This window comes from Drosophila takahashii, chromosome 3R, assembly GCF_030179915.1.
Source record: "Drosophila takahashii strain IR98-3 E-12201 chromosome 3R, DtakHiC1v2, whole genome shotgun sequence".
Taxonomy (NCBI): Eukaryota; Metazoa; Arthropoda; class Insecta; order Diptera; family Drosophilidae; genus Drosophila; species Drosophila takahashii.
In genome coordinates, this window is record NC_091681.1 from 9,622,869 (window position 1) to 9,650,375 (window position 27,507).

Here is a 27,507-nt window from a genome sequence, read left to right on the forward strand (position 1 = left end):
TTATAAGTTTTCGATCATATATTATGTATTATTAGGAATCAATAGAGCAATCCAGTGTCAATATGATCTCTACGATATATTCCCTGCGCCTCTGTCCCAAAACTTCCCCATCCTATGGCGGACTGGTCTTGTGCCTGTCTCGCCTGGGATGCGTATCGTTTGGCTTAGTTAACAATTATTAATCGATCGTAACATTTATCATAACCCTTTTAGGGCTCACTTTCTGTAGGAATATATGCAAATGGCCTCTTGGCATTTGGTTTGTTGTGGGCTGGGGAACGTTTCTCAAACCTCATTTGATAAACGAAATGAGATAACTTTGGTCTTCGGCCGCCAGAGCCAGATCTCCGGACAGATTATTTGATACGAGAGATGAAAAATCCGAGATAACTTTTCGTTGGGGGAGCAGCCAGGCTGGGCGGCGGAAATGAAAGCGGAAAATGTCGGAAAATTATTCAAACAAATCAATATGCTGATGGGGAGCTTTTGGGGTCACTACCTTTTCCACCGCCTGCCAGCAAGGACAACCAGTCCTGGCCGATTCAGAGCTGAAATGAGCTGGACAATTTGTGAAGCATTGTCCTTCGGGCCCGTGTCAAAGGTCCTTTTCACCGGGTTTTCCTCGGCATCATCCCGCTGCGAGGATGCAATTTGCCTTCGGCCAAATCAGCTGGTGGTCTCTCGATCTTTGACCGAGCCTTTTTCAACCGTACTGTGCGTCCGCTGTCTCCTTGTAGGTGTTCAACTCAAATTAGTGGCTTGTGCTATCAAATAGTTTTGGCCTGTCATTGGGCCAGCTGCATTCCGTTTCCAGTTGCGATCTCATTTGGCCAACCCATCCTTAGCTCTTGGCCAGCTCCGGCTCTTGCGGCCGCTCATTAGTTATGATTTAGTGTGCGCATAAACAAAGTTATTAAATTTCCATCCACGCTCCGCCAAACTACTAAATTGTCTGCCCCGAAGTTGTGTAGTCATAAAAATTAAAACCATAAATTAAATGAATATTTATTTACTGCGCCGTGGCATCTCCTCCGCCTTCTCCTTCTCCTCCTTTTGGCCTGGCCAGGAGATGTTCGCAAGGAGAGCCAAAAGGCAAACAGAAATTTAATTAACGCTTCTGTGTACATGTAACTACGCTCAGCGGGGTGGGAGGAGGTGGCGTCGGCGTCGGCGGAATTGACGTTGCGCATCCGCGGGGGAGTGGGGCGGTGGGCGTGGGGCGTGGCACCCTCTTTGGACTCCGGAGCGCCTTTTCCATGAGCCATAATTAACGATTAATTAAAAGTGCCGACCGAGCCAACCCACAAGCCAGCGAAAATAAAAAGAGTTTGTTGCAATCACAACCTTGTATAACCATAAATTTTAATGTTGAGACCAAACCAGAACATTTTCCGAGAGAGAAAATAGAAAGGCAAACTGATTAAACATGTTCAGTTCTCAGGAATTACTTTATTTTAATAAGAGCAAAAGGGAAGTCGAAAAAAGGTAGAAAATAAACTTTGAGATACATTTTCCACAAATCATTTGTATTTTTGTTAAGCTAACTGTTACTCAATTCAAATAAGAAAGATTATTTTCGTATCACGTCACTGACTTACTTTTCCGATTGGCTGCGTTACGTTGGGTCTACCCAAAAAAAATTGATATGAAAGGATGATCAATTTGATATTTTCTGTTATTAATGTTGACCTGCTAGGCGGCATCTTAATTTTATATGATCGAATTGTAATGTACAACATTTTCTATATAGGCCAGCTCGAATTTCGAATGTGTCTTTCTCGCTCCCACTTATATAACTTTAAAAGCTATCTAAGTTTATTTAAATTTAAGGAAATTTTTTTTTGCTCCCACTCATATTATTAAAGTCGCCATATTGCTTCTTCTCAGTATCGAAGGCAGAGAATCTCCGAGAGAGATAAATCGAATTTTACCAGTACAGCATGGTAAAAACGAGATGCGTATAAATACCAGATATCTACCATGCGCATTTCGATTTGATCCATGCGTGTCTTTTCGTGTGTATTCGTTTATACACTCGAAAGAAAAGTTAAGAGAAAATGTGGTGTTCAAAAAGTATGACGTCAAATGGCAAATCTTAAACATTTGGTTTGAAAAGGGTGCAATGTAAATAAACATAACACCACAATTTGGGTGAAAATAAATCCTATTACTACCCTATTTTTTTTACCCACCTCCCAAGCGATAACTGCGAGACTAATTCCACCACCCTCAATTTCCTGGATACGCCCGACACAACAATGTAGTTCACCCTGAAAACAGTTTTCTCAAAATGGGTCAATCCTTTTTGCTTTTTTTACAACAAAGTCAGGGCATGAGCCCTAATGAAAACTAAACTATTTAACCAGAAGTGGTCACCGTAATTGGCTCAAAAGAGTTAAGGCTGGGGAAACTGTAACGCCCTACCTAGATCGGAATTCGATACCCATTCCGAGCCCGTATCCTGGTCAGGGCAGCCAGGTAAGCCGAGGTGTTTGTGCAGGACCAACGCCCACAATAACAACTTGACTCGGGCAACGGCATAATTTATGCCGGCGAAAAGTGGCCGATGGACGATGGGCGATGGGCGAGAAAACCTCGAGGCAAACAGAGACAATCGCTGCAGTCGCAGTCACAATTCAAATGAAAATCCTACAAGCCTGGCTAACAGCTCATAAATCACAAAGGGTATCGCAGAGTCCGGGCCGGAAAGTTGACTGACTGCTTGACTTGCCCAGGGACTTGGACTTACCTGGCAAACTGCAAATGCCAACGCTGACCATAAAATCCTCCCAAGGCCTCTAGGTTTCCGTTTGCCTTTGTTTTTTGCTGTTCAATGGAAATGGCATTGCGGAAAAAGGATGTGCGTTGATCCTGGACCTCACCTTGATGTTTATGACATGTAAATATTTATGGTTGACATGACCTTGTCGGTCCGCGTCCCTGCGATCCGCACTTCTCCTGTCACGCACTTTTTTTATGATTCGTCCGAAGCAAATCTGCTGTGTCCGCTCTCCAGCGAAATCTTTATGAGGCATATAATTTTTCCCAAATTTTACTTTTCCCTCTGCCGAGATCTGGAGATTCTCGATGATATGTGATGTGTGTGTGCTGTGTGTTCTCCCTTGTTCCGGTGTCTTCATGGGATGGCCATAAAAAAATTGACTTTCTTAAGCTATGTTGGTTCCTTAATCCTTGTACTACCTTCCTAAGCATCGGCCGTTTATCACGCCCCGGGATTAAACATTCAGAATTCTTCATATTTTTTGCGGGTTTCGCGAATTTCCTCTTAGATGTGGCCAAGGTCTGCCTACCTGACTTGTTTATTGGTTGTGCAATGGGAAGTGGGTGGTTGAGGTTGCGGGAAAAGTGTGCTCACCACCTGCTGGAAAAATGAAAATTAAATTAATTTAATTTAATGGCTTTTGGCTAGATCTGCGACCATAAATAAAATCCAATAAAATGATCCTTGATTTTTATGTATTTCAAATACATTTTTATATTTATCGGTGTGCCGATTAATACTCCACATAACACATTTTTGTGGGTGGGGCGGGACTTTAGTGAACTTCATTATAAAAAATATTTTGTATATTTTATTTATTGTAATCAACCGCAAACTTACCACCTTTCTCTTTCTTTCAAGAACTAGAAAATATTATTTTCTGGTTAATGCCTAGTAGGGGAGAGTGGGGGAATTTCGTCAGCATTTTTTCAAAGCTATTTTTTGTCCATCTTGAGACACGTTATCATATTTCTATTTTTATTGTTGAATGCGGTTAGCACCAAGCTTTAAAATGTGACATTCCCCTATTTTTTAATTACCTTGGTGATTTATAAAAAAATAAAATGTAAAACCAATATACTGGGGCAATCTCGCCACACAGGGGGGTAAAATCACCACACTACCGGGGCAATTTCGTCACCTGAAAAATGTAGGGAGTTTAACGCCTGTAAATATGCTACACTGATCAAGCGTACCATTTTTGTTGACGTCCTATATTTGTTGCTGCTGCTGGTAGTCTGTTCATTAGCCAGCTCGTCAAATATAAAAATATGTATTTAAAATAGGTGCGAATTTACCCTTAGCGTAGGGTGGCGAAATTTCCCCAGACAGTACTTCTTTAGAAATAATTATTTTTCTTCCGAAATTAGGCGCGAAGTTAAAAATCACTGACGCAGAAATGCACATTATAGCACTGTGTATTATATAAAAAATCGTGTATCTTATTCCTTTTGAATTGTGGAATACAAAAAAAATTTCGTCGAGAACTAAATGTAGCTTTTGAACTGTTAAAACACATTTAATATTATAGATTAATTATCTTGGCCTTCTGTGCAAAACAAATGCATTGGTTGTGTCTGGCCGTCTTGAAGGACTAAAAAAAAAAAAATTATATATTTTACGACTTATGGATTCCGAGATATTGCAGGTGACGAAATTGCCCCTGTGACGAAATTCCCCCACTCTCCCCTACTCACTTCAATCAAAAAGCCTACGAAATGAAAATCTCCATACAAATTTTTGATCACGAAATTTTCCGCCTGTCATTTTTTTTAAGTGTAAGGCCTAGTACTCACTTCAATCAAAAAGCCTACGAAATGAAAACTCCATACAAAATTTTGATCACGAACTTTTTCGCCTGTCATTTTTGTATAGAAATTTTCATTTCGTCGCCTTTTTGATTGAAGTGAGTACTAGGCTTTAAACACAAAAATTTTGTTTATTACCAAACCATTCCTTTGCTTTTAATTTCTTAAATATTTTCCTCATTAGCTGCGAAAAAAGCGACTGTCGTTTTCCCAGTCAAGCCAGCACAATCATCAGCATCAAATTGAATGGAAAGGAAAACGCCAAGCAAACCAGTTGGACAGAAAACTCCCACGCTCCCACTTCACTCCTTTGACACTCTTTCTCTGCGAGACTTCTCGCTCCCTGGGCATTCGCTTTGGGCCCGGCACGGAACACTCGAACTCGAACTGGAATCTCGGCTCTGGAATCCCGGGTCTCGAGACTCGAATCTCAAGCGAACCCCAGGCGAAAAGACCAGTACAGTGCACACCGCTGTGATCGCGACATGTGCCAAAGGCGTCCACGCCAGGTTACGGTTTTATTTTGATTTCCACTCCGACTCCGGGTCGTACTCATGACACGAGGCCATTTCCCCCGGCCAACGCCCACTGGTTGCCCACTTTGTTGTGGCCAAACTTATTAAGCACCGCCGAGGGTTAAGTCCGCTACTTTTTGGGGGTGAAATCAACACTAAGTTATGAATATTAATTTACTTTGTAGGAATACGATAGCAGGAATCTCCATAAGTGAAATAATAACTGAACTTATCGAAACCAGTTCTGGCAAAAAAGTAACACTAATTGAACTTCCTTAGCTAAACAGTGTAAAGACCGTGAGTTATGGGTTTATCTTCTTATAAACCTTGTTAAGAGTTCTATTATGTTAAGAACATATATTTGATAGGAACCTTTTGGGCTTACAAATCGGACTTACCAAAATAGAATTCTCAAAAAGTTTACTTAGTCGATCACTTGTATTACAGACAACAGCAGAAGCTGCGACCTGCTGGGAAAACTTGCCATATTGTTTATCCAAGGATTTTACATTATAATTTGTTGTTTGCCAAGACTTCTGATTGTTGTTCTTCTCGCTACTTAGTTGTGCCTTCTGTGGCTACGAAGTTTATTGCATTTTGCGCTTCCATTTTCAAGTGGCTCGAAATGCATTATTTATGGGAGTGGTTCTGAGGCGGTGCGCTAGAAATCCACTTCAGTCAACGTCTCCATTTCCAGCGGCCCCAGCTCCCCTCCGGCGACTCCTTTTCCGACCCAAAGTGGAGCAATGGCTTCATTTCGAGTGACATTTGTCGTCGCTGCTCCGCGGGATTGGGGCCCTGCCAGTTTAGTGCAGTTTTCGATGCTTTATGGTCGTGCCCGGATCCCAATATGGCATTGGGGTCGGTCTGACATTCGGACGATTGCCAATTGCCGGTGCCGCACAGTTGTTTTGACAATTTAATAGACAAACCGTTTGGCGGTGACGCTTGATGTCACAATTTGCCCCAATGTTTTAATTACCCGTGAAATGGGCCGCTATATTCTTGAATTGGTGATAAGTATACCAAAAATAAGTGCGAAAACACACTTTCCAAAAGATTAAGTTTTTAGCAATATATTCGCTTACATTAGGCCAGAGTTTTATAAAGTTTCCAAAATATATAAGCTCAGTTAAATTTAGGAAAGTAATTTATATACTTGATAAAATGACGTACTCAAATCGTTATATACTTTAATAAATATTTAAAAAAGTGTTATTTTCCACTGCAAAAAAGTTAACAAAGATAAGATTTTTTAAAAATAAAGGGTTGTAAGCTTTCAACAATGTTTTAGGAAATATTAGGAACCCGAGGAATCGGTACATTTCTTTAAATTATATGCTTAAAGAAGTATATGAAAAGCTTATTAAGTACCAGCTCAAGGCTAAGCACCAAAAAACAAATGTTTTGTTTGAAAATATATTCAAATAGTTTAATCACCCCCTCCAGTCCGAATATCACTTCACGATCTGCCCCAAAATCCAATTTAAAGGGGCACTTAACACTCAACGAAATCCAATCAAGTCGAATGATACAAGATTATGTATTGTTTCGATAGCTGCTTATTGAAAATTCCATAAATTAGCAAATGAAAAACAGAGCGTTTGGCGCTAATGAAATCCCGTACGTCTTCATTGCGCAACCCAAACAAATGGAAATTGAAATCTCCGATGTCCGAGCCCGGAATGTGCTTAGTATCATTAAAATCAATAAAATAAACAACTAATTTGATAAACTGACAGCTGGGGCGAGCTGAAGTGGCGGGCATTCGTCCGCAGTGACAACGAAAAGCGGGCTGGAAAATGCATCCCGCGAGCTTTCAATTGGCTGCCCGTCGGTCCAATCAGCATTTGGGCCCCCTGCACAGGCGCACGCTGCGCCCAGTCGGCCCACCACCCACTGGCCAACCACAGTGGGTGTTAATTTCCGCGGAACCAGTTTGCAGAGCGAGAGAACAGTATGCCCCAGCGGTTTCCAATTGGACTAAGTGCGCTGGCTCTGTGCTCCTCTAACCGCCGGCTGGGCATGCGGAGGCGCAGCCATTTTCTTGCCGCCGTCCCGCTCGCACTCACGGTGCAGGCCTATCCGACTGAGTGGTGGCTTGGCGAAACCCACCACGGCCAGCGCAACTCACCTCGGGCCAACAGTAGGGCTGTCCCGCTCGCACCCACTGCCTTGGGCCTGCGTTTGCCATTTTGCGCCGTGCCTACGACCCTCTCGCTCGCTCGCACGCGATCGCCGGCAGATATTCGGACGAGGCGACGAGCAGCGAGTCAGAACTTCAGGAGCATTTCAGTCCTGCTGCGCATCTTGAAACGTCAAGTCTTGGCATTCGGCTAGCGTCAAGTCTTGCTGCGATTCGAACGCCCCAGAAACGCAACGCGCGCGAGTGTATTACATAAATATCATCTGATATCTGAATGCAAATCGAGTGAAATAGCGAAGAGCGAAAGCCCACAGTAAATACAGTTAAGTGACGTGACTCAGTGCGGTGATGGGCTGCTGGCCTAGCTAGTGCAAGAAAACTTATAGTGAGCGAGTAAAAAACTGAAAGCAGATCGATTCCAAGCAAAACTCAACTTAAATCATGATGATGAACGCCTTCATTGAGCCGGCCCAGCATCATTTGGCCAGTTACGGGCTGCGAATGTCGCCCAACACCACCGCCAGCAACAGCAACAGCAACGCGCAGCAGCAACAGCAGCAGCAGCAACAGGAGATGACCCAGCAGCAGCACCAGCAGCAGCAGCAGCACCAGCAGCAGCAGCAACAGCTCCAGGACCAGGACTCGGCGACTGCCACCTCCGCCGTCTACCAGAACTCCGGATACGGGCACTTCAACAGCTACGCCTCGAGGGACTTTCTGCTGGGCAGAAGGGAGGCCGACTACGGGGTCACCGGGTCCGCCGGACAGGCCACCTCTGCGGCGGACTCCATGCTCTTCTCCGGCTTCCCCGGCCAGGCCGCCGAGCTGGGCTCCGGCTTCGGACAGCACCCCTTCCACAGCCACCACCACCACCACCACCAGATGAGGATGGACGCCTACGCCGCCGGACACCCGTACAACCACCACGGCAACTTCCCGACGGCAGCCGTGCACCACCCGGTGGTGCACCACCCGTCCCACCACGCCATGTCCGCGATGCACCCGGCCGGGGCAGGAGCCTTCCTGCGCTACATGCGCCACCAGCCGACCTCGTCCACCTCCAGCGTCAAGCAGGAGATGCAGTGCCTCTGGATTGACCCCGACCAGCCCGGCCTGGTGCCGCCCGGGGGCAGGAAGACCTGCAACAAGGTCTTCCACTCGATGCACGAGATTGTCACCCACCTGACCGTCGAGCACGTGGGCGGACCCGAGTGCACCACCCACGCCTGCTTCTGGGTGGGGTGCTCCCGCAACGGACGGCCCTTCAAGGCCAAGTACAAGCTGGTCAACCACATCCGCGTCCACACCGGCGAGAAGCCCTTCGCCTGCCCGCATCCGGGATGCGGCAAGGTTTTCGCCCGGAGCGAGAACCTCAAGATCCACAAGCGCACGCATACGGGTAAGTACATTGATCCTAAATGTGGTTCAATTCAATCTGATGTTTTTTATTATTATGAAATCACGGTAGTCGGTAGTTGCCTCAAAATAAAAAGCTTTCCCAGAACTATAAATGTTCACCTCGGATTTAGTACGACTACAACAGTGGAATCTTCCAACATCTATAACTTTATAATCCAAATTCTCAATATTCTCGGATAGACAGAAGTTGGAATCAACAGAATTTTAAAATAGCTGATCAGGAATTAGGTTAGGAATCGCAAAAATATAATTGGAATAGATTGAGATATCTTAAATTGTCAGATTTAAGATTATCTAAAATTTTAGGGCCTTAGGTTCAGAAATATTATTTCTGTAGGTATTAAATACGTACAATGTACTTCTTACATTACAATATTTTTGAGTTCAAAACTTTTTTAAATATCTCTTTAAAAGCAGTTTTGATTAATAATTTTAATAAATGATCAGAGTTCATTTAGCACTTATAAATTTTGTGCTGAAAAGTGCTTGCAATTTTGTTGTTCTTGCCTTCTACAAATAATCTTTTGAAAATAGAATGTTTTGGAGTCGAAGTCCTTGATCTTTCCATACTCAAACATCAGTTCACCTTGCCGGGGTTTAACCCTTGCCCTTAACTGGGCAAATCCCGGACGTGCTCGAGGTGGGCGTGTTGCCGTCGGCAAAAGTCGGTGCAACGCCCACTACCTGGCTTAGCCCGCCACTGCCCGCTCGAGCCCTCTTTTATGACACCTGTAAAACCTGCGTCTTAAGCCCTTTCCTCGCACTGGAAATCCTCCTCAAAGTTGTTGTCCTCACGGGAAGGATTATTCCCGCGACTTTGGGTTGACTTCAACTTTTGCACTCCCTTAGTATTTCCGTAAGCCTGCGAATATCTCTTGACTTATAAAGTCGAACCCAGTTCAAATATTAGCCGTCCGAAAACCAAACTGAGAAAATTTAAAACATGAATACTTTTATACAAAATTGACACATTAATCTTAAATAAATTACCATTGCCATTATTAAAATATTGAAATTTCATAATAACGTTTACTTCACTATAGCTTAATCTTTATTTTATTTAAACGTAATCCCTTCCCATTTCTGATTTAACACAGCATTTTATACCCTCCATTAATCATGCCAAATTTAAGCATTTCTCTTTCAATTGTCTTTCGAGAATAAATCAAAATCCAAGCTCAGCTTAGCATCAACACTTCTGGTAAAAATTAATCAGAAATAAATGCCTGCGCTTTGGTATTTCTGTTGTCTGAGATTTAAGGCAACAATACGGTCGTGATCTATGAGAAGTTGAACTTTAAAGCCAGAAACCGAGCTTAACGCAAATTAATGACTTTGATTCCAGTGGCTGTTGAACTTGTTCCATTGAAATTTATGGCTGAGCATGTAGGGCTCATTAGAAGCGGCGAAACACAGCCATTAAAATCAATTAACCAGAGGAAAGCCAGGGAAAACAGGCATAAAATGCGAAAACACAGAACAAAGTTGCCAGCCAGCAGCACTGAATGCGGTGTAATTGTTTTAAAATTGCACCACTCGATTTAATAAACCTTCCAGCGAAGAACAATGAACGGAGGCGTAGTGGAAATTCTATGGTCCTCGGTCTCCAAACATTGTCCTTGTTTTGGCAGTGTCCTTCGTTTATTAAACTGGTAATTGGAGGGGAGAAAAGCTAGGCAGCAGCAGCATCAAAAATCCGCACAAAAATATTCTGGAATATACAGAAAATGGCGTTTTATACTGCCGGGAATATTTTTCATATTTTTTGCTTTAATTTTGCCTCTGCACACTTTTCGTTGCCTCTTTATTGTCGCTGTTTTGTGCGTGGGCTTTAACAAGTTTTTCTGAGGATTATTGGGCTTTATACTTTTATAAATTGAATTAAAATATGACGTCGGGCGCTTCATTATAGACACATTTTATAGTTACCACCACGAGGGTCGGGATAAAACGCTCACAGAGATTCATAAATCACTAAATTAGCTGCACAAAAAAGCTATTTCTCCAAATCTGTTCGGACAAACAGTATTTTCTTTTGCACACTCATCGAAAGGTAATTAAAATGTTTCGATTTGATTTTCGAGACGCCGCCATATTGTATTCGATTTTGGAACAATCATGTGGCATTATAATGATCTCGGGGGGCATTGTGAGTCGGTTACTGTGTGTACGATATGATGATATTTTTGACTAATTTCATATTTCCTTTTCTCCGAGATGCCGTGATGCAGCAGAAAAGTGCGTTTTTTAGGGTCTCTGATTTGTGTGTGCCTATGATTGGTTGACCCGGGCTACAAATTGCTGGAGATAGCCAACATACTGATTGGCTTTCAAGTGGCCGACGCACAACTTCATTAGGTATCGGGATCGGGGCCTTTAACCTTTAACTTTCTGTGGGATTCGGGCTCTTGAAGTACGAACTACGTACCCCCATCCTCCGCCATCCTCTCCCTCGCTGCATAAATCAAAAATTCAATCAGCATCGTTGCCTGGGTTAAATGTCCCTTGGCGCTGGTGTTTGTTTTTATTGCATTGACACCACACCAAGCAACACAACACACAACGGCAGGGCAAACAAACTCCAAACACACACATGTGTTGACACGTGTCAAAACTTCCGCTTGTAATCGCTCGGAAATGCTTCTTTGGCACTCCGTGCTTGGCCCTCTCAAAAAAGCCATCGAAACCCCGAAATTGGGGTAACACTCGGCGGATTACTGGATGTTTCGCACACATTCCGCCTCTCTAGCCTTATTTTATTTACGTTTGCGATTGTTTCTACTGCTGTTTCAGTTCTGTGCTGGTTACCCGCCATGCTACATTAAGCTTTTGATTTAGATTATGCAAAGGTTATTTATGATCTGGTTTCCACTCCTCTGCGATTGGGAGTGGGTCGAAATTTGATAAGTGGGTGAGTAAAACGGAGCAGGGCAGTCAAGTATGTGTTTATGGATCCAGGCGATATAGATCTGCTTAAGTGGTGCCATTAAAACAGCGAGAACTGATCGGAGGGGTCAATATACCATAGAAAACATTGCGTTTCAAGATTCGAGTTTGGGATGGGAATGTGAAATATCAATATATATTGAAAGGCACATATATAAATATCAAGAACTAAATTTCTATGTTCTAAAAGGTTAGCGATTACGAAATCTAGAATTTTTCAATCTTAATTAGAATTTGGATGGAATTCTTTAAACATTTGTCTAACATTTCGACCTAATAACCAAATATATTATTTTTTCTTTATTTTTCTCTTATTTTTACTTTTTAATTTAGGTCAATTTTTAACCATTTTATGTATAATTAATTGTAATTTATTTGTTTAAGTTACATTAGATTTGCACATAAATTTTTAATATTGCTTATTACTTTAAGTTCTCATTATGACATCGATGTCGAATTTAGATCCCAGTACTAAAGACAACTCCTGTAGAAGTTGTTCTCCATTTTCATTTCATTCCCGACGTTCCCGCCAGTGAGTGCCTGTGTGTTAACTTTTGCACTTGTCACCACCGTCACCGTCTGCAATTTTGTCCAGCCTCTGTCCATCCCAAATCCCCGTTCCTCCCACTTTCCCACCTACAGACTCCACCCCTCCAGCTGCACAAAAAACCCAACGAACAATCAAGGTTTGTCTGCTCTGTGGCTGTTGTTTTTTGTTGTTTGGGGCTCAGCTGACCTGCCTGCGAGTCTGTGAGTCTGGATAGATGGCGTTTATCACGCTGTGCGGTTTGCACACACATAGCCATCTTTTTACACGATTCTTTTCCATTCCGCTCCTCCTGGCCGGACCACAAACAACTTTATTCATTAACACCTACAACGGGCCACAGGATCCGACTGCCGCAAGAGCATTCAACAACTTTGTGGTTAGTTTTTATTCGCAGCCCCCTCGGTCCGCTCTCTTCAAGCTCATTAAGCCAACGGCCTCCCACCGCCCACCGCCTGCCTCTGGGTTTCCCCCGCTTTCCCACCGCCCAAGCGCAAGCACTCGCTTTTCCAGGCGCCTTGTTGTTGTGCAATTATGCTGCGGGGCAAAGTTTAGCATTCAACATTGTCCTGGTGGCTGCGACCCTTGTTTGATTAGCCCCCTCTGTAGCTCCATCTCGACTCGATTTAATTGAGTGCAAGTGTTTTTTTAATGAGTCTTTTATGGACTTGTTCAGTCCTTGAACGATGGAGTGAATTATGCAATTATTTACACTTTTATAAAGCTTGAACGGGTTAACTGAGATGGGAAAGATGCTTGAAATGGGTTGGTAGAATATTTTAGAGCAACTCTATCGAGTTCCTATAACTATTTCTTTTATGGAGATTGCTTCCAAATGCGAATTAAAAACTGGATTAGCAAATAATTTGCACACCTCATTTCTCATTGCATTTTTTTCCGAGCTCGGCGCCAATGGAATAATTTTTCAAATTCAAAATACAAAATTCAACAAAACCAATGCGCTGGCAAATGTCAATGATTGATGGCTTTATTGCGGGTTCAACGGTTTTCACAAAAATACACACCAAACAGACTCAGATGCGGATACAGATACAGATACATCGAAGCGAGAGACAAAATCACTTTTTATTTTTGCGGATAAAACTGTGTGTTTTGGCTTCTCAGAATTTGACTGTTGGCAGAACAATGGCCAGAAGACGAGGCACAGCCAGTGGGAGGGGGCGGTGAAAGAAACCTGCGATGTGCTCGAGCTGATTACCTTAACTTCCCTACCTGGCCGGGCATTTCGGCCAGGATCTCCTGCCTCCTCCCTCCCGCTGTCGAGGAAACTGACGACCGAAACTCAATTAGATGCGCTCTCTAGGAGCAATTCTCGGGTCTGCTCACCTAATGACAAATGCATTCAAAGGCCAGAGCAGCCAACGAGGGAAATTCGTCATTTAATTAGCAGTACCCCCTCCGGAGGCCAATATAACCATATCCCAGCCCCTATCCCTATCCATATCCCCGGAATCCACGGACAAGGACACCATGTTTGCATTCGTTTCGCTCAATTTAAAGTGTCAAATACCAAACATGACACACGATAGCAATCTGCTAAAACTTTGACAAGCTGAAAAGTTGCCTCCTCTCTTTTTGGCGATTTATGTGCCACAAGTAAAAAGTGTATAAATTTCTGCTGTGGTCCAAGCCTTTGACAGCTGAATGTAAGCAAAGTTAGGAAATTTATTGACTGGCCAGGGCGATGAAAACTAGAGTTAAACTTTCTTTGTGCTAGGGAAATTTATGGATACTTTTAGAATCTTTAACTGCTGATTTTTTTTGCAATGATTTTTGGAAAGTTTTCTTAAAGTTTGGAAAGAACAGTTGAAAGTATTACTATGGTATCGTTAATATTAAAATAGTTATTTATCAAATCACTCAATGTTTTCCACATTTGTAGGACCAAAGTCCTTTGCCCACCCGGTTTTTCCTATAGAGCAACACACCAACATTCACCCAATATAATCTAGCATATGCACCCATTCTAATTAGTGACAACCCCCGATTCGTAACCCCCTTTGCGCAGTCCTAACTACTTACTAACAATGCTCCTCGATCCACATCCACCCGTTACGCTTGAGAACAGAGAGGGGGTTGCTTTGCGTCCTCTCTATTTTCCATGCATTTTCCCAAATGTCAAAACAATTCCATACATTTATATGGCCGTGTATATGTGTCTACCTTAACCCCTGCCTGCACATGGGCAGGAATTATAATTTCATTTACCAAAAAGCGAGAGACGTAAAAAACGCGCGTTGTTAACGCGGCAGGGGTTTGTCCTCGTTCTCCCAACCCTTTGGCATTGTCATTGTTTTGGTCTTCCATTCGAATCTATTAGTTAAGTAGCCATTTTGTTGGGCTGTTGCATAATATTTGAATGAAAGTGCTAACCCTCGGATGTTTCAGTTCCATGGCTGGATGGACGTAAGCTGCTTACCCCGGCTAGTTAATAAATGAGGCTTATTTTTGATAAATTTCCTCTCTGCCCCTGTCCAGTTGCCCTCGGTTCTCTTTCATTTTTTTGGCAAGTTTTCGTTCCAATTCCTAAGCCCTCGCCACGCCCACCGTGTCATTAGAAGTTGCGCTCAAATTAATTAAATTCCTCACCCGAAATGAACCAAAAGTAGCCACGTACCAGACTCCATTCGCATTCCAGCGGATCCCCGAAAGAGAGGGCTCAAGATTGTAGATAGAGACGGAATAAGAATAAAAATAAAAATAAGAATACGAATACGAATACAATTTCAACGCATAAAGAACTGATCAGCAGCAGACAAACCATAAAATTAAACTGTCATCTTGCATATTTTTTATATCTGCACACGTTCGGGTTGGGGCACAGGTAGAAGATGGAGCTCGGAGTTCGAACTTGAACTGGAAGTGAGAACTGGGACCCGGGATCTGGGATCCGGGACCCGGGTTTCTGTTTCTGTTTCTGCTTTTCGAGAATTATGGAAAAGTAAGGCCTGACTAATCCTCTAAATCGCGCCAAGGGCCCCGCGCGCATTGCCCCACTTGTATAAATTAGCTGATGGGAAAAATGAAATCATTATTCATATGGGCAAAAATGTTAAACAGCCAAAAAGAAGAAAGACTGAGGCTGAGACAGCCGGGCAACACAGCCAGACGATTTCTTATAAATCGGGGAATGCTCTGGCCAAAACAGAGGGCTTTCGGTTATGACTAGGGAATGCTTGGAATGCTATTTTTGTTCTCAATGAATATTCCTCGAAAATAATTCAAAGAAACGAAAGAGGTAAACCAAACTAAATAGTTGTAGAGGAAAATATTTCAACAACTAAAATAAAATACACCATAAACAATGTTTGAGCAACATATTATATATACTCTTCGAGAACAGAGTATAAACAAAAATATAATTCCAATGTAGCAAAAAATTGCGATCGCTGAATAAACGGCTATAAGCGTGCTTGTCAAATCAGCTTAGGTCCAGATATATGCATATTTGTGGCTTTTGGCCTGGGACATTTTCGGACCGTTTGTCGCTTTCGTTCAGCCGAATTTGTAACACACGAACGCCTCCAAGTTGTCTTAGGCACACAATGTGATTGTTTAACCCAAAAAGCCGCAGCCGGAGTAACAACCTCGACGGGCACGCAATTTATTGTAAAAACATTGTCAATTGTAATTAGAGGCAGAACTTACGCAGAGTTTGTGTGACAACCTCCTGTCAAACGGGACGACAGCGGGCTAGGTTTTTGGCTAAAATTACAGCCGCCAACGCGGAAAAGGCCAACGGAATAATGGATCCGCAGACTCTATGACGCATTGCCGACGGCTACTGTGAAAAGTGTATTGCGGTCTACTGTGCCGGTTCTTTGGCTCTCGGTTTTGCCTTCCCAGTTCTCAGCATGATCGAATTTCCTCGCAGGACTCAGCCGAGTGTAAGCCAAAGCCACTGGGATGTGGGCCATGCGATGTGATACTTTTCCCCTCGATTTTCGATTTTCGAAACTTAGATCAATTTGTTTGCCCCGAAATACGGCTGTGTGTTGTTACCCGAGTGTTGCGAACATAAATGCAATTTTAGTTGATGTTTTGATGTGTTCATTAGGCAGTATCGATAAGATATACAAAGGTGATGAAGTGCGAAGGGATTTAAACGAGGTGTGAGAGAGTGTGTGATAGAAGGAAGACCTGTTCAGAATTTTGGATGAGAGGGGAAGCTAAAACTTCAGATTGGGTAAAAAATATTTACCACATCTAATGAGTCTTAAATGATTGAGCAAAATACCTAGATACACATTTCCCATCCTACTCTGCCAAAAAACCATCTCATCTAAGACCATTCCAATCGCTCTTTCCGAATATTTGTCGCCTGATGTCATCGATTGGCTTTATCACAAATCGAATCTTGTTAGAATTGACAACATTTAAACTTGAACAAGCCATTTGAGATAAGGAATCCATCCGAAACCGAGCCGAGTAGCCCGAACCTCGAACCCCGAAACCAGAGGTTCGGCCTCCTTCAGTTGCCGGAGATGTCACATCGCATAACCAAACGATGACAATCTTGATGACATTTTAATTTCTGACAAACAGCCGAAGAGATTTTCTACTTGATGGAACTCGAAAAAATAAACAAACAGAAGGGATACCCAAGAGGGCGAGGGGAAGGGTGAGTGGGCTGAGAAGATTAAGATCTTAAAGAGCGCTAAAGAGCAAAAAATCAGGCCGGGGAGATACCAAACAGATATAGACACCGATCCGTGACCGAGTCGAGACAATGCGACACCTCTCCTCTTTGAGAGTGTCGACCAGGCCGCCCTTTGTTGTGGATTTTGGCCTTCCACTCCTGCTCCGGTAAGAGCATTTCCTCCGCTTTCTTTTTGCAAACATTTTCACCGCGTAAGCAGTTCATTCATGAGGCGGTTGAGACATCAGCTGCTTCTTGGGCTAATCCTGGCCGATACTTCTTTGTCAACTGGGCCGACTTCAGTTACCGTTTCTCCCTCCGGCACTCATTTGCACTCTCCCTGTTCCAGCTATGTATGCCCTTGTTTGTAAGCATTTTGGGTTCAGACAATGGGCTTAGTGCTACTTTTACTTATTGTCTACGCTCCGTTTGTCATTCGAGTGCATTTTGAGCCGTGGTAGCTGGCGGATCCCATTCATACTAGTTCCTCGGTAGAAATGTCGAACTAGTCAATTAGCTTCAGGTTAGCTTGCTAGTCATAACTTGCTTAAAGAGGAGCTTACAATTTGAATACAGACACATTACCCACTAGTAAATTATAAATCCTCATGAAAACTTAATTACAATAATCACTTCATGTGCACTTCCCAGAGTTTAAACGGGTACTTACAAGTCGCTGTGTTCCATTCCACACATTCCTAACCTAGCTTTTTCATAACCCTTTGCGCTCACCGAATATGATTTCGCCAACAACTTTTTGCTCACATAACCGACCATAGAGAACACACACCCTGCTTTGTATATAAATTCATTCCGCAGATAGACAACTAGCAGAACTATTAGTAAAACAATGACAGCAACAGCCTTGCTGAACACGAGTACAAGACCAAACATGGCCAGTTCGTCTGGCTGTGACTGAGGCTCTGACTTTGGTCTCTCCTTCTGCTGGCTCGGCTTTTTTTTCGGACCCCAACCATTGGAACAAATTTTCGACAAGTTTGCCATGCAACTAACGCCTCTAACATATTCGAGGTGTGTGTGCGCACCGAGATACATACCTACATGTATGCAAATGCTCGTTTTTGAGCATGTATTCCTACCTACATGAGAGTGCGGCTTGCATTTAATGCATTCAAATTGCATTTTCGACTGGAGCAGCCAGAAAAACTTTTCCAGACTTGGCTGACTAAGAAAAAGACACACGGATGTGTGTGCGTCTGGCATCTGGAGCTGGCAACCTTGTGTAATAACAAAAATTTGTTCACAAAACACAATTTTCGAGTCGAGCATTAAACATTAAATTTTATGTTGGGGAGGGAAAAAGTTTTTCAAGTTAATTCATTGAAAATTTGTAAGCTTGGTGTAGGCAAATTTAAGATGTATTTAATGTATTTCCAGTATTGAAATGACGACTTAGGGTTGCGAGTTATAGTCCTTCCTCACTACCCAAGTTAAGACTTCCTCTATCTTCCCAATGTAATTTCCCTCATTTCCTCATTAGGCGCAGGCCGCCAACGAAGTGTAAAATTCGTTGTGTTTTTGTTTTGAAACATTTTCCCAAAAGTATCTGGGGAAGTGACTACGATAAACCGCAGGAAAACCCAGGGGCTGAGAGTCTGGGCACTGACCCCAGTGTCAATTATTAACGTATCACTTGACAGCAAACGGCAGAGCTGCGAACAAATAGCGAAAATTATGTGAGGACCGAGGCTGCTTAGCCAAGGAAAACGGGGATGGGGTCATCATAATCATCGGCGTCGTCAGGGAGGGATGCAGAAATCATAAATCATCAACGAATTCACTCAACGATGGTTTTTGTCAAACAAACAAACAATGGACCGACTGTGTGGCAGACCCATAGGTAACTTCTCCGCCCGAGGGGTGCACATCCTCTGCCACGACGATGGTGAGGCGATGATAATAATGATGATAATCAGAATACTCTCCCCGATGATGAGCTCGAGGATTTTGCATTTGGCCGTTGACAAGCGGCATTCATTGCACTTAAATTATGATTTTATTATTATTATTATGGAATGGAGCGGAATGGTTGGCCATTAATTTGGTCATCAAATGCAGGCAACTGTTATAAATATTCAGAGTAAGCGGCGTGTGGGAAAATGTGCCCAAATAGGGCGAAGGGGAAATATAGATGGACGGGCTGATTACTGGATTGGATCATAGATCTTTGATCTCTGGTTGTCGATTTGTAATTGCAAACTGAATATCACGCGCTACACTCGAGCGTCACCTGCTTTTCGGGCACATCCGATATCATCCTTGAGATCCTAACAATATTGCAAACAATATTCCCATCGCCAATAGTCATGCCCCCTAACTACCCCTAGCAAAAAGTGAGCTATTCGCCGGCAGATAAAAAGGGGGAGCGAAGGAAAATTGCCCATTGAAATGTAAACCGCCAGGAAACCGGGGTTTGGCTTTTTCCGGCTTTGGCCGAAGGAACAAAAGGAGCGCAGCGGAGGAAGGGGAAGCGACAGCAGCGGAAAAAATGTATAGCAAACAAACAAACAGATACAGAGACACAATGAGCTGAGGATTCTCAAATCCGAGGAGTGTCAACAACCCAGACGGAGGTGCAGGAGGAAGAGGGACGCAGTTAGTGGACCGGCAGGCAAAAAGTAGCAGTTTTGTTATTGTATTGTTAGATAATAATAATCATATCGCATTGCATGCTGTTGACACATGAGCGATGATGATGCTCATCCCTTGCCATCATTTGGCCCTAGCTCCCTCCCTTTCTGGCTCACTCGTTGTTATGTAAAAAGAGCGAGAGGATGGCTCCGGGATGGGATCCGTCCTTTGTTCCATTTTGAGGGCGAGTGGTGAGCGGTCCTTAAGCAGGCAATAAATATTTACCAGGGCAATTATTTAGCAGCAATTAAAGCAGAGATTCCAAAACTCTGGCATCCCTCTGCTTAGCCGCTCTGTTAACTCACTCCTTGGTTTTTTGCGTTTTTTAATTAATTCCATTTCGAAATGCCTTTAATAAGCAACTGTCACTCTGACGGCGGAAAAAATGTTTTATTTGTGCAGTGTGTATTTTTAATTTCATCTGTTGTTTGTTGCTGAAAATTAAAAACCTGATTCACTCCAATTAATCAGCGACTGTCAATGATGCTTAATTTGCATCGCTCGGTTAGCGGCGATCACGTCCAGAGGCAGGGTATTATATATAGAGTGCGGGGGCGGGGCGCTTTCAGATCTCCTGTTGCTTCCTCATGACAGGTCTGGGTATTTCTGGATTTCATGGTACTTACGGTATTTGTTGGCCATACAGTAATTGTAAGTTGACCAACAAATTTGTATAAAGACTCTGGACAATGCAAACTAATTATTAAAATTTCAATTTGTTGAAACTAAAAACAAGTTCAGGCTATAAAAATGGTTTTATTATCCCATATATTTAATAATATAGTAAAGTTTCACAAACAATGTTCATAAGAACGAATAGCCCAAAAACCTTACAAGCTACGACTCCATCCATCGTTTCCCTCACCCAAACCGAAAAACATATTGTTGTCTTAACCATCCAAACATATTTTAATAATATACAAGCAAATCTTCGAGCCCAAAAGAAAACACTTTGGCAAAACTCATTTATGTTTTTTCTTTTTGGGCTCGACTACGCCCAGAAACATCAGAAAGCCCCATTCCACCGGCGAAAAAGAAACAACGCCCCATAATAGCCACAACAAAAACAATTTCAGACGGGAAAATGGGGGCGGGGGTGGAAGAGCAGGGGAAAATGAGGGGGAGGAAGGCCGTCGGCTCGGCTCTCGTCTGCAAATGACAGCAAGCTTTGCGGCAGTTACATAAAAGCCAAAACATGTGCCATATATACCAACAAACAATGCCGTGCGTACATATATTTTAATATATATGCGGCCATGTACAACTTTCTTGGCTTAACCCACGCACACACACACACGTTCGCAGAGAGGAGATTACAAAGCAACCCCAAAATATAAGAACCACCCCAAAAAAACAAACAGCTCTGCAGCTGTACACAAAACGCCATGACAGGCAGTCTGTGCCGATTCCAATCGTTCCGCCCGCGAGGAGCGATTTTTTTTAGGAAATTAACCATTTTGGGGCTTTCCGCCGAAGGGGAAGGAAAAACAGAAACTCCCGCTAAATATGCAAATCACAAAACAGGCGGCCTATTTTATATACCCAGAGACTTTACCATTGGATTTACTTTATTGAAATATTTAAATAAGTTTGTCGATTCGCACAGCCTAAATGGGATTTGCCGGCGGAAGAGGGGTGTTCCAGGAGGGGGCCCACTGTACTTATGGCGCCTTGCCAGGACGAAAAGGGTGCGCCAAGGATGTCTTTCATGTCGCTCCGTCGGAAGGGGAAGTCGAAAAACGTCGTCTGAAATTGACATTTTATAAATGGGCGACGATATTTCGGTTATTTCAGGCCCGGGGGAACCTGGACCCATCGGACCCGAAACTTAAAGCAATAAAACATATTTAAATTCCAGTTTTAATGCCCGCCAGTTCGGTGTGGAATGTGAAAATTATGCGTATCCTGCGCTGCACTTAGCCGGGACCCGAACCCTTTAATGTCCTTGGCCGCAGCGCGTGCCGCACTCTGCCGTCTCCCCCGCTGAGTTTAGACCGCAGCGCTCCAGGAGATGGATATGTGGATATGTGGACGTGTTCCGCACTCCGTACTCCGTGTTCAGTGGGCTATGGCCTCAGTCAGGCAGCGATGTGCCGCTGGGTTCCCCGAAAATAAGGTGATAAGACTGATAGCACGGATAGGAGCCCAGCGGGTTGGCGGATCCAAGTCAGCTGCCTGTCCTATTTATGACTAATTAGTGTTTAAAGATAGCGTTTCCCATAGCCACCTGATAGCCGTGGAGTGTTGATAGGGCAGAGTGCAATAGGGCAAAGTGTAACGAAATTGAGTTTTTGGCATAGGATTCTATGGCAAGATAAGTCATTCCCTAGAGATTTTTTCTTTCTTATTAAAAATATTAGAAACAGCCCACCAACGGATTTTATCTGGCGCCACATTCCATTTGAACTCAGTGAAAAAGCGCACACAAGTTGGGAATTCGAAGCACGTCGAATTGCATTCGCTCAGCTTGTTCTGTTTTTGGGACCCTTGGGACCTGTCAAAATAATTGAGTTCCAGTCGCGCTCCGATGGCACTTATTGTAATGCTTATTTATGAGTTTTAAATTTTGACAAATTAATAGAAAACACAATAACAATCACAATGCGACACGCCATTCAAATCGAACAGCATTTGTCCGATTTATGTTTATTTACACATATCTCCGCGAGCTCTTTGACTAATTACGGATCCGAAAATAAAAACTTTATTCAAATGCGGATAATAAGGCACATAAATTAGTATTAAATTACATGAACCGAATGCGAAGGCGAAAAAAGCTGGAACTTGTTGAGCCGGCTGCGCAGTCACCGCTGGACGTCTTTTATAAGGCGGGCGCACAAAGCCCTACCCCGAAACCCCATCTGCAGTGGCCCAGCTGTGCCACTTTTCCTTAACCCACAGCTCACCCCCACTCCAATGCGATTGTCATTGTCCGCTTTAAGCTCGAGGTGTGAAAATGTTCGATTATTGTCATCGTCAGCGGGCCCGCGTGGGTTTTCGTTTGGGGAAAATGGGGGCCGAGGGGATCGGGATCTGAGCCGCTTAGCTTCAATTGTCATAAAGCTTGTGGTGCATGTAATGGCCGCTTATCTGCGACATAAATGCCATATGCTAAATGGACTTAGCCAGCGATACTTCTATAAATATCTCACTCGGTTTGCTTATGGCCTTTAACAGGCGGTTAATATGGCAAGTGATTGAAATTAATGGGACAAGCACACAATTATCAAGTCATACCCGAAGGAAGAAATTAACATTTTAAGTTTTCCTCTCGCTTCTTTAATTTCCCTGAAATCTTTGCAAAATTACGGGTTATCCCCTGGCTCCATATTATTTATGTTTAATCCCGATTTTATCGCCTGGCATCGCTGTCAAGATTTTCGACTCCCCCAACCGTCGTCAAAAAATAATTTTCTAATAAGCTATAAAATATCACTTCGGGCTAATCGGGGGAATGTTTTCTTCTCTTCGATCGGAAAAGGTGTTACGCACACGAATCGAATAAAAAACGTTAGCCTTGTGACCTTTTCCCTTTACCCTTGCCGCTTTTGTTCTTGTGCATCCTAAGAGATGTCCAGACAAATAACAAAAAGGACAATCGGCATCGGCACAGGTGAAAATCGAGGTCGGGTCGCAGGGTCGGGATCCCTCGAACAATGGGCCTCTTGATCCCGCATAATTTATATGATTTCTTTCCCCAGTTGTGCGTCTTGTTGTTTTGTTATTGTTTTCCCAATAAATATGTTGGACACACGGGTTTTCCCACCTTTATTAAATTGTGTGTGTGTGCAGGACAGTTCATAAAAATGGTGAGCCCATAAATGGTCATCGTCTGTTCGTTGTTGCTGGAGCTATTATTTATTTAATGCGTGTCACATAAATAATGCTATTTATCGCTAAGCAGCGCTATTTGATTTAAGAAACATATTCTTTATCGATTAAAACTCATTGAAATGTTTTGTTTTCCTGCCTACTTTCAGGCGAGAAGCCCTTCAAGTGCGAACACGAAGGATGCGATCGCCGGTTCGCCAACTCCTCGGATCGGAAGAAGCACTCCCATGTGCACACATCGGATAAGCCCTACAACTGTCGGATCAATGGCTGTGATAAGTCCTACACGCACCCCTCCTCGCTGCGCAAGCACATGAAGGTAAGTTGAACAAGAGCTATGTTCTTTCCACAGAGCCAAAATGTATGAATTCCAAACTAAGAGATATAAATTGAGGTCCTTGCTTAGATCGATTTTCATTTTAAAAACGTTAGTATTTTGAGATAAATAGTTTTTAATATGTATTTTTCAAGTCAAGTTTTAAATAAATAAATAAATAATAAATAAATAATAATAAATCTGTTTAAATCAATTTAAATTTGAATCCGCGGAATACAAATTTTAATCTAGCATAGTTTGAGTGCGGTTCTTACTAGAATGATGTTCATAAACTTTGTAAAAATTAGAACTCTTTTATAAACTCCAACTAACTCTTCCCCACTTGCTAATTTGTCCCCCAGGTGCATGGCAACGTCGACGAAAAGAGTCCGTCCCACGGCTACGACAGCGAGGGCGAGGAGAGCTCCAGCTCGAGCATCATCACCGGCGGAGCCCAGACGCCGCCTTCCACCCGCCTGGACGGAAGTGCCGGCAGCAGCAGTGGGGTGAGCAGTCTGAGTGGCGGCAGCGGCATCAAGTCCTCTCCGCACTCGATCAAGTCGGAGCCCAATCCGATGCACAGCGTCCACCTGGGAGCCTCGAGCAGTGGCAGCAGCAGCACGGCCAGCAGCAGCGCCTCCCACTTGCTGCAGCAACAGCAGCAGCAGCAGCAGCAACAACAGCAACAGCAGCAGCAACAACAACTCCAGCAGCAACTCCCAGCCCATACCCATCCCAGCGATTCGAAGTCCTCGCCCGCCCTCCAACTGATGGCCGCCTCCGCTTCGGCCTACCTGCCACCCCCGTTGGGACCCCCACCGTCGCACCACCACCACCCCCATCACCACCAGGCGGCGGCCTCGCCGGGAGCAGCGGCCGCCTCCGCCTCGATGCTGCACCACAACCACCACCTACTGTACCACCCGGCGGCCCAGCACCACCCCCCCAGCGAATGGTACCACACGGCCGCACCGAGCGGCACCGCGGAGGCCATGAACCCCCTGAACCACTTCGGGCACCACCACCACCACCACCACCTGATGCATCCCGGCGCAGCGACGGCGTATTGAGAGTGGGAGAACTGGTGGCCCGAGGAGCCGCCACCGCCCCCCGCCCAGCCGGTGGCCACGCCCACCGCGATCACTGGTGGTGGTGGGCCAGGACCAGCCCAAGGACCCCTGGAGGAGTCGGCCTCCTCGCTGGACTGGATCTGCTGCCAGCGGCTGCAGAACCTGGCCCTTGTGGCGCAATGTGAAAACCAAATATTTCTGAAAGTTGAAGAAAACACTTTGAACTTTTTACCTGATAATTGAAAAATTGCTGTTGAAACGAAAGTCGAACACTCACGTTTGGATTCGTCTTTGAACATGACTATTATGTATTTTAAATATTAATATACAAAAAAATGAAGATGTACGATCGATAAATTGCCTAATTTTTTGCTATTTAACTGTTATGTAAAATTAAACGTAGTTTTCTAGTTGCAAAACAAAAACAAATTAAAAATAACAAAATTCGAACTAATCTTAATGTAAATGTATAAAATATGAGTTAATTACCGCATAAATGTAAAAACCGCACCCGTAACTTTAACTTTAAACGAACAAAAATACTTAAGCATATTGATTACTTAGCTGGTAAGATTTAGCTAATTTTTTGTCGAAGCTGCTTTCACTCTCATCATACCCCCTCCCATCCCTCAAGCTTTCTAGTACAAAAATTGCAAACTAATACACTGTAAAAAGAGTTCAACATCGAAGGGATTGGAAGCTACATCGCATATACGTATATACATTTTCGGCCTTAGATTTCTCCAAGCTTAAGTACGCAGAATAAATTTAAAAAGTTATCACAAAAAAACCAACAACAAGAAAACCCACAAAAAACCATCAAGAAAAATAAACAGAAAAAAACTATAAACGAAAATGTTCAATTTATTTCGAGGTTGTGATCATTATACCCGTTACTCGTAGAGTAAAAGGGTATACTAGATTCGTGCAAAAGTATGTAACAGCTAGAAGGAAGCGTTTCCGACCCCATAAAGTATATATATTCTTGATCAGGGTCACTAGCCGAGTCGATCTAGCCATGTCCGTCTGTCCGTCTGTCTGTCCGTCTGTCTGTCTGTCTGTCTGTCTGTCTGTCTGTCTGTCTGTCTGTCTGTATGAACGCTGAGATCTCAGAAAATACAAAAGCTAGAAGGTTGAGATTTCCCACACATATTCTTTGGCTTCCTACGCAGCGCAAGTTTATTTTAGCCGAGCGCCACGCCCCCTCCAACGCCCACAATCGCCCACTAACGATTTTAAAATGGGTCCTGCGCCCACATCTTTAAAGATTTCCGAGAAGTATAAATGCAATTTTGTTGTGTATATGTATACCTATCGAAATGTAGAAGACATTTTTCAAATCGGACCATTCATTAAAAAGTTATACGCAATCAAAAATTATATATCTATCTCCCTCGCACTCCCTTTAGCTGAGTTACGATTATTAGTCGGGACACCAACCCGACACAGCGTTCACACTCCCTTTAGCTGAGTGACGGGTATTATATAGTCGGGACAACAACCCGACTATAGCGTTCTCTCTTGTTTTGGAATTGGGAACTCTAAATTTTCTACATCGCTTTACTCAACTATTAAAATGATTGGACTTGAAAAACGATACATTAACAAGAATAGTATATGAAAATGCCACGTAGAACTGTCAAAGGGTGAAATAAGTTCGTTAAAATATACCGAATCTTAAATACAATTAAATAAAGCGATCAAATTATGTATGCATTGTTGCATCCGCACTTTATTTAGATAAATTCGATTTCCCGCTCCGACTTGAGCCAAAGTTCAAAACCTTGGACTGATTTCCATCACCATCAATATGGTTCCCACACGCTCTCAACTGGCTATTTCATTCCGTTCGTTCCGCTTTAATTGAAATGCAAATGGAATTCGCAAATTTCTGAACTGTTAATTAAACGAATTTTTTACGGACCCTGCAGCCGAGTGGGTTCGGATTTGGATAACCATTTTAATTGACGGAATTTTGTCATGAATATTTATTGCCAAACTTTGTTAATTTGTTTTGATTGGTTCAGCGGAGGCTGGCAAAAACAAATTTTATGCGTATGTTGGGCAGATCAAGTTTCCAGGGGCTAAAAGTCATCAAAATGTCTTAATGGCCAACAATTTGCGGGCTAAGCGATGTTCATTAAAATTATCATAACAGAGGGCTGCTAAAATAAATTATAGCCCGGGCAGTGAGAAAAAGTGTCTAACGTGAAATTATTTCTGGCGAAAAGAGTGTGATTTATTTCACGAATTTCTTTTGGCGGGGACTTTCGGGCGATTTCAGTTGATGAAAGGGCCGTCAAAGACCTGCGGCCGAGGGGCCACAGAGAGTGTGGATAAAGAATAAAACGATTTATGTTTTTTTAATTAACCCAACAATTTGTTACGTGCCTCAAACGAACACGGAGGCACATATACACATACACATCCATAGACGGTGTCTAGGCTAGTCGAGGGTTCGGAGCCGCAACGAATTCATATTTTGATTTATTGAATAGAAATCGATTGGATTAATCGAAAGAAATTATATTGCAGCGGCTGGCTGTCGACAAAATTTGCTCTGCCTGTTGCGGCTTTCTACCGGCGACCCTCCTTGTCATCGAAAACCTCTCGGATTTACCAGTGTGGAATTGAAATTAAAGGATGAAATCAGCCAGAAAACTGTTGTGGCGTGCAATTAAATTTTTACCTGGATTCCACCGTCCAAAGTTGGCCATAAAACGAGTTTGGCTTGCTTTGATTTCAGTTGCTTTACGGCCAGAATATGCGGGACCCATATAAGCTTTTGATTGGTAGAAACAGCTAAAGAAATGGC

At 43.3% G+C, this 27,507-nt stretch overlaps 1 protein-coding gene across 1 annotated transcript; it reads left to right on the forward strand.

The window, feature by feature from the left end:
• The first annotated feature begins 7,414 nt into the window (after positions 1 to 7,414).
• opa (odd paired) lies at positions 7,415 to 25,550 on the forward strand. Its single transcript, XM_017154534.3, has 3 exons — positions 7,415 to 8,650; positions 23,456 to 23,625; positions 23,985 to 25,550. The coding sequence occupies exons 1-3, from the start codon at positions 7,693 to 7,695 to the stop codon at positions 24,690 to 24,692; spliced, it is 1,836 nt and encodes a 611-aa protein (XP_017010023.2). The 5' UTR covers positions 7,415 to 7,692; the 3' UTR covers positions 24,693 to 25,550.
• Positions 25,551 to 27,507: the final 1,957 nt, after the last annotated feature.

Bases quoted from the DNA above. Each gene is read 5' to 3' on its own strand.
- opa (XM_017154534.3), top strand. From the start codon at position 7,693: ATGATGATGAACGCCTTCATTGAGCCGGCCCAGCATCATTTGGCCAGT. The intron at 8,651-23,455 runs GTAAGTACATTG...GCCTACTTTCAG, and splicing joins CCACAAGCGCACGCATACGG to GCGAGAAGCCCTTCAAGTGC. The intron at 23,626-23,984 runs GTAAGTTGAACA...TTTGTCCCCCAG, and splicing joins CGCTGCGCAAGCACATGAAG to GTGCATGGCAACGTCGACGA.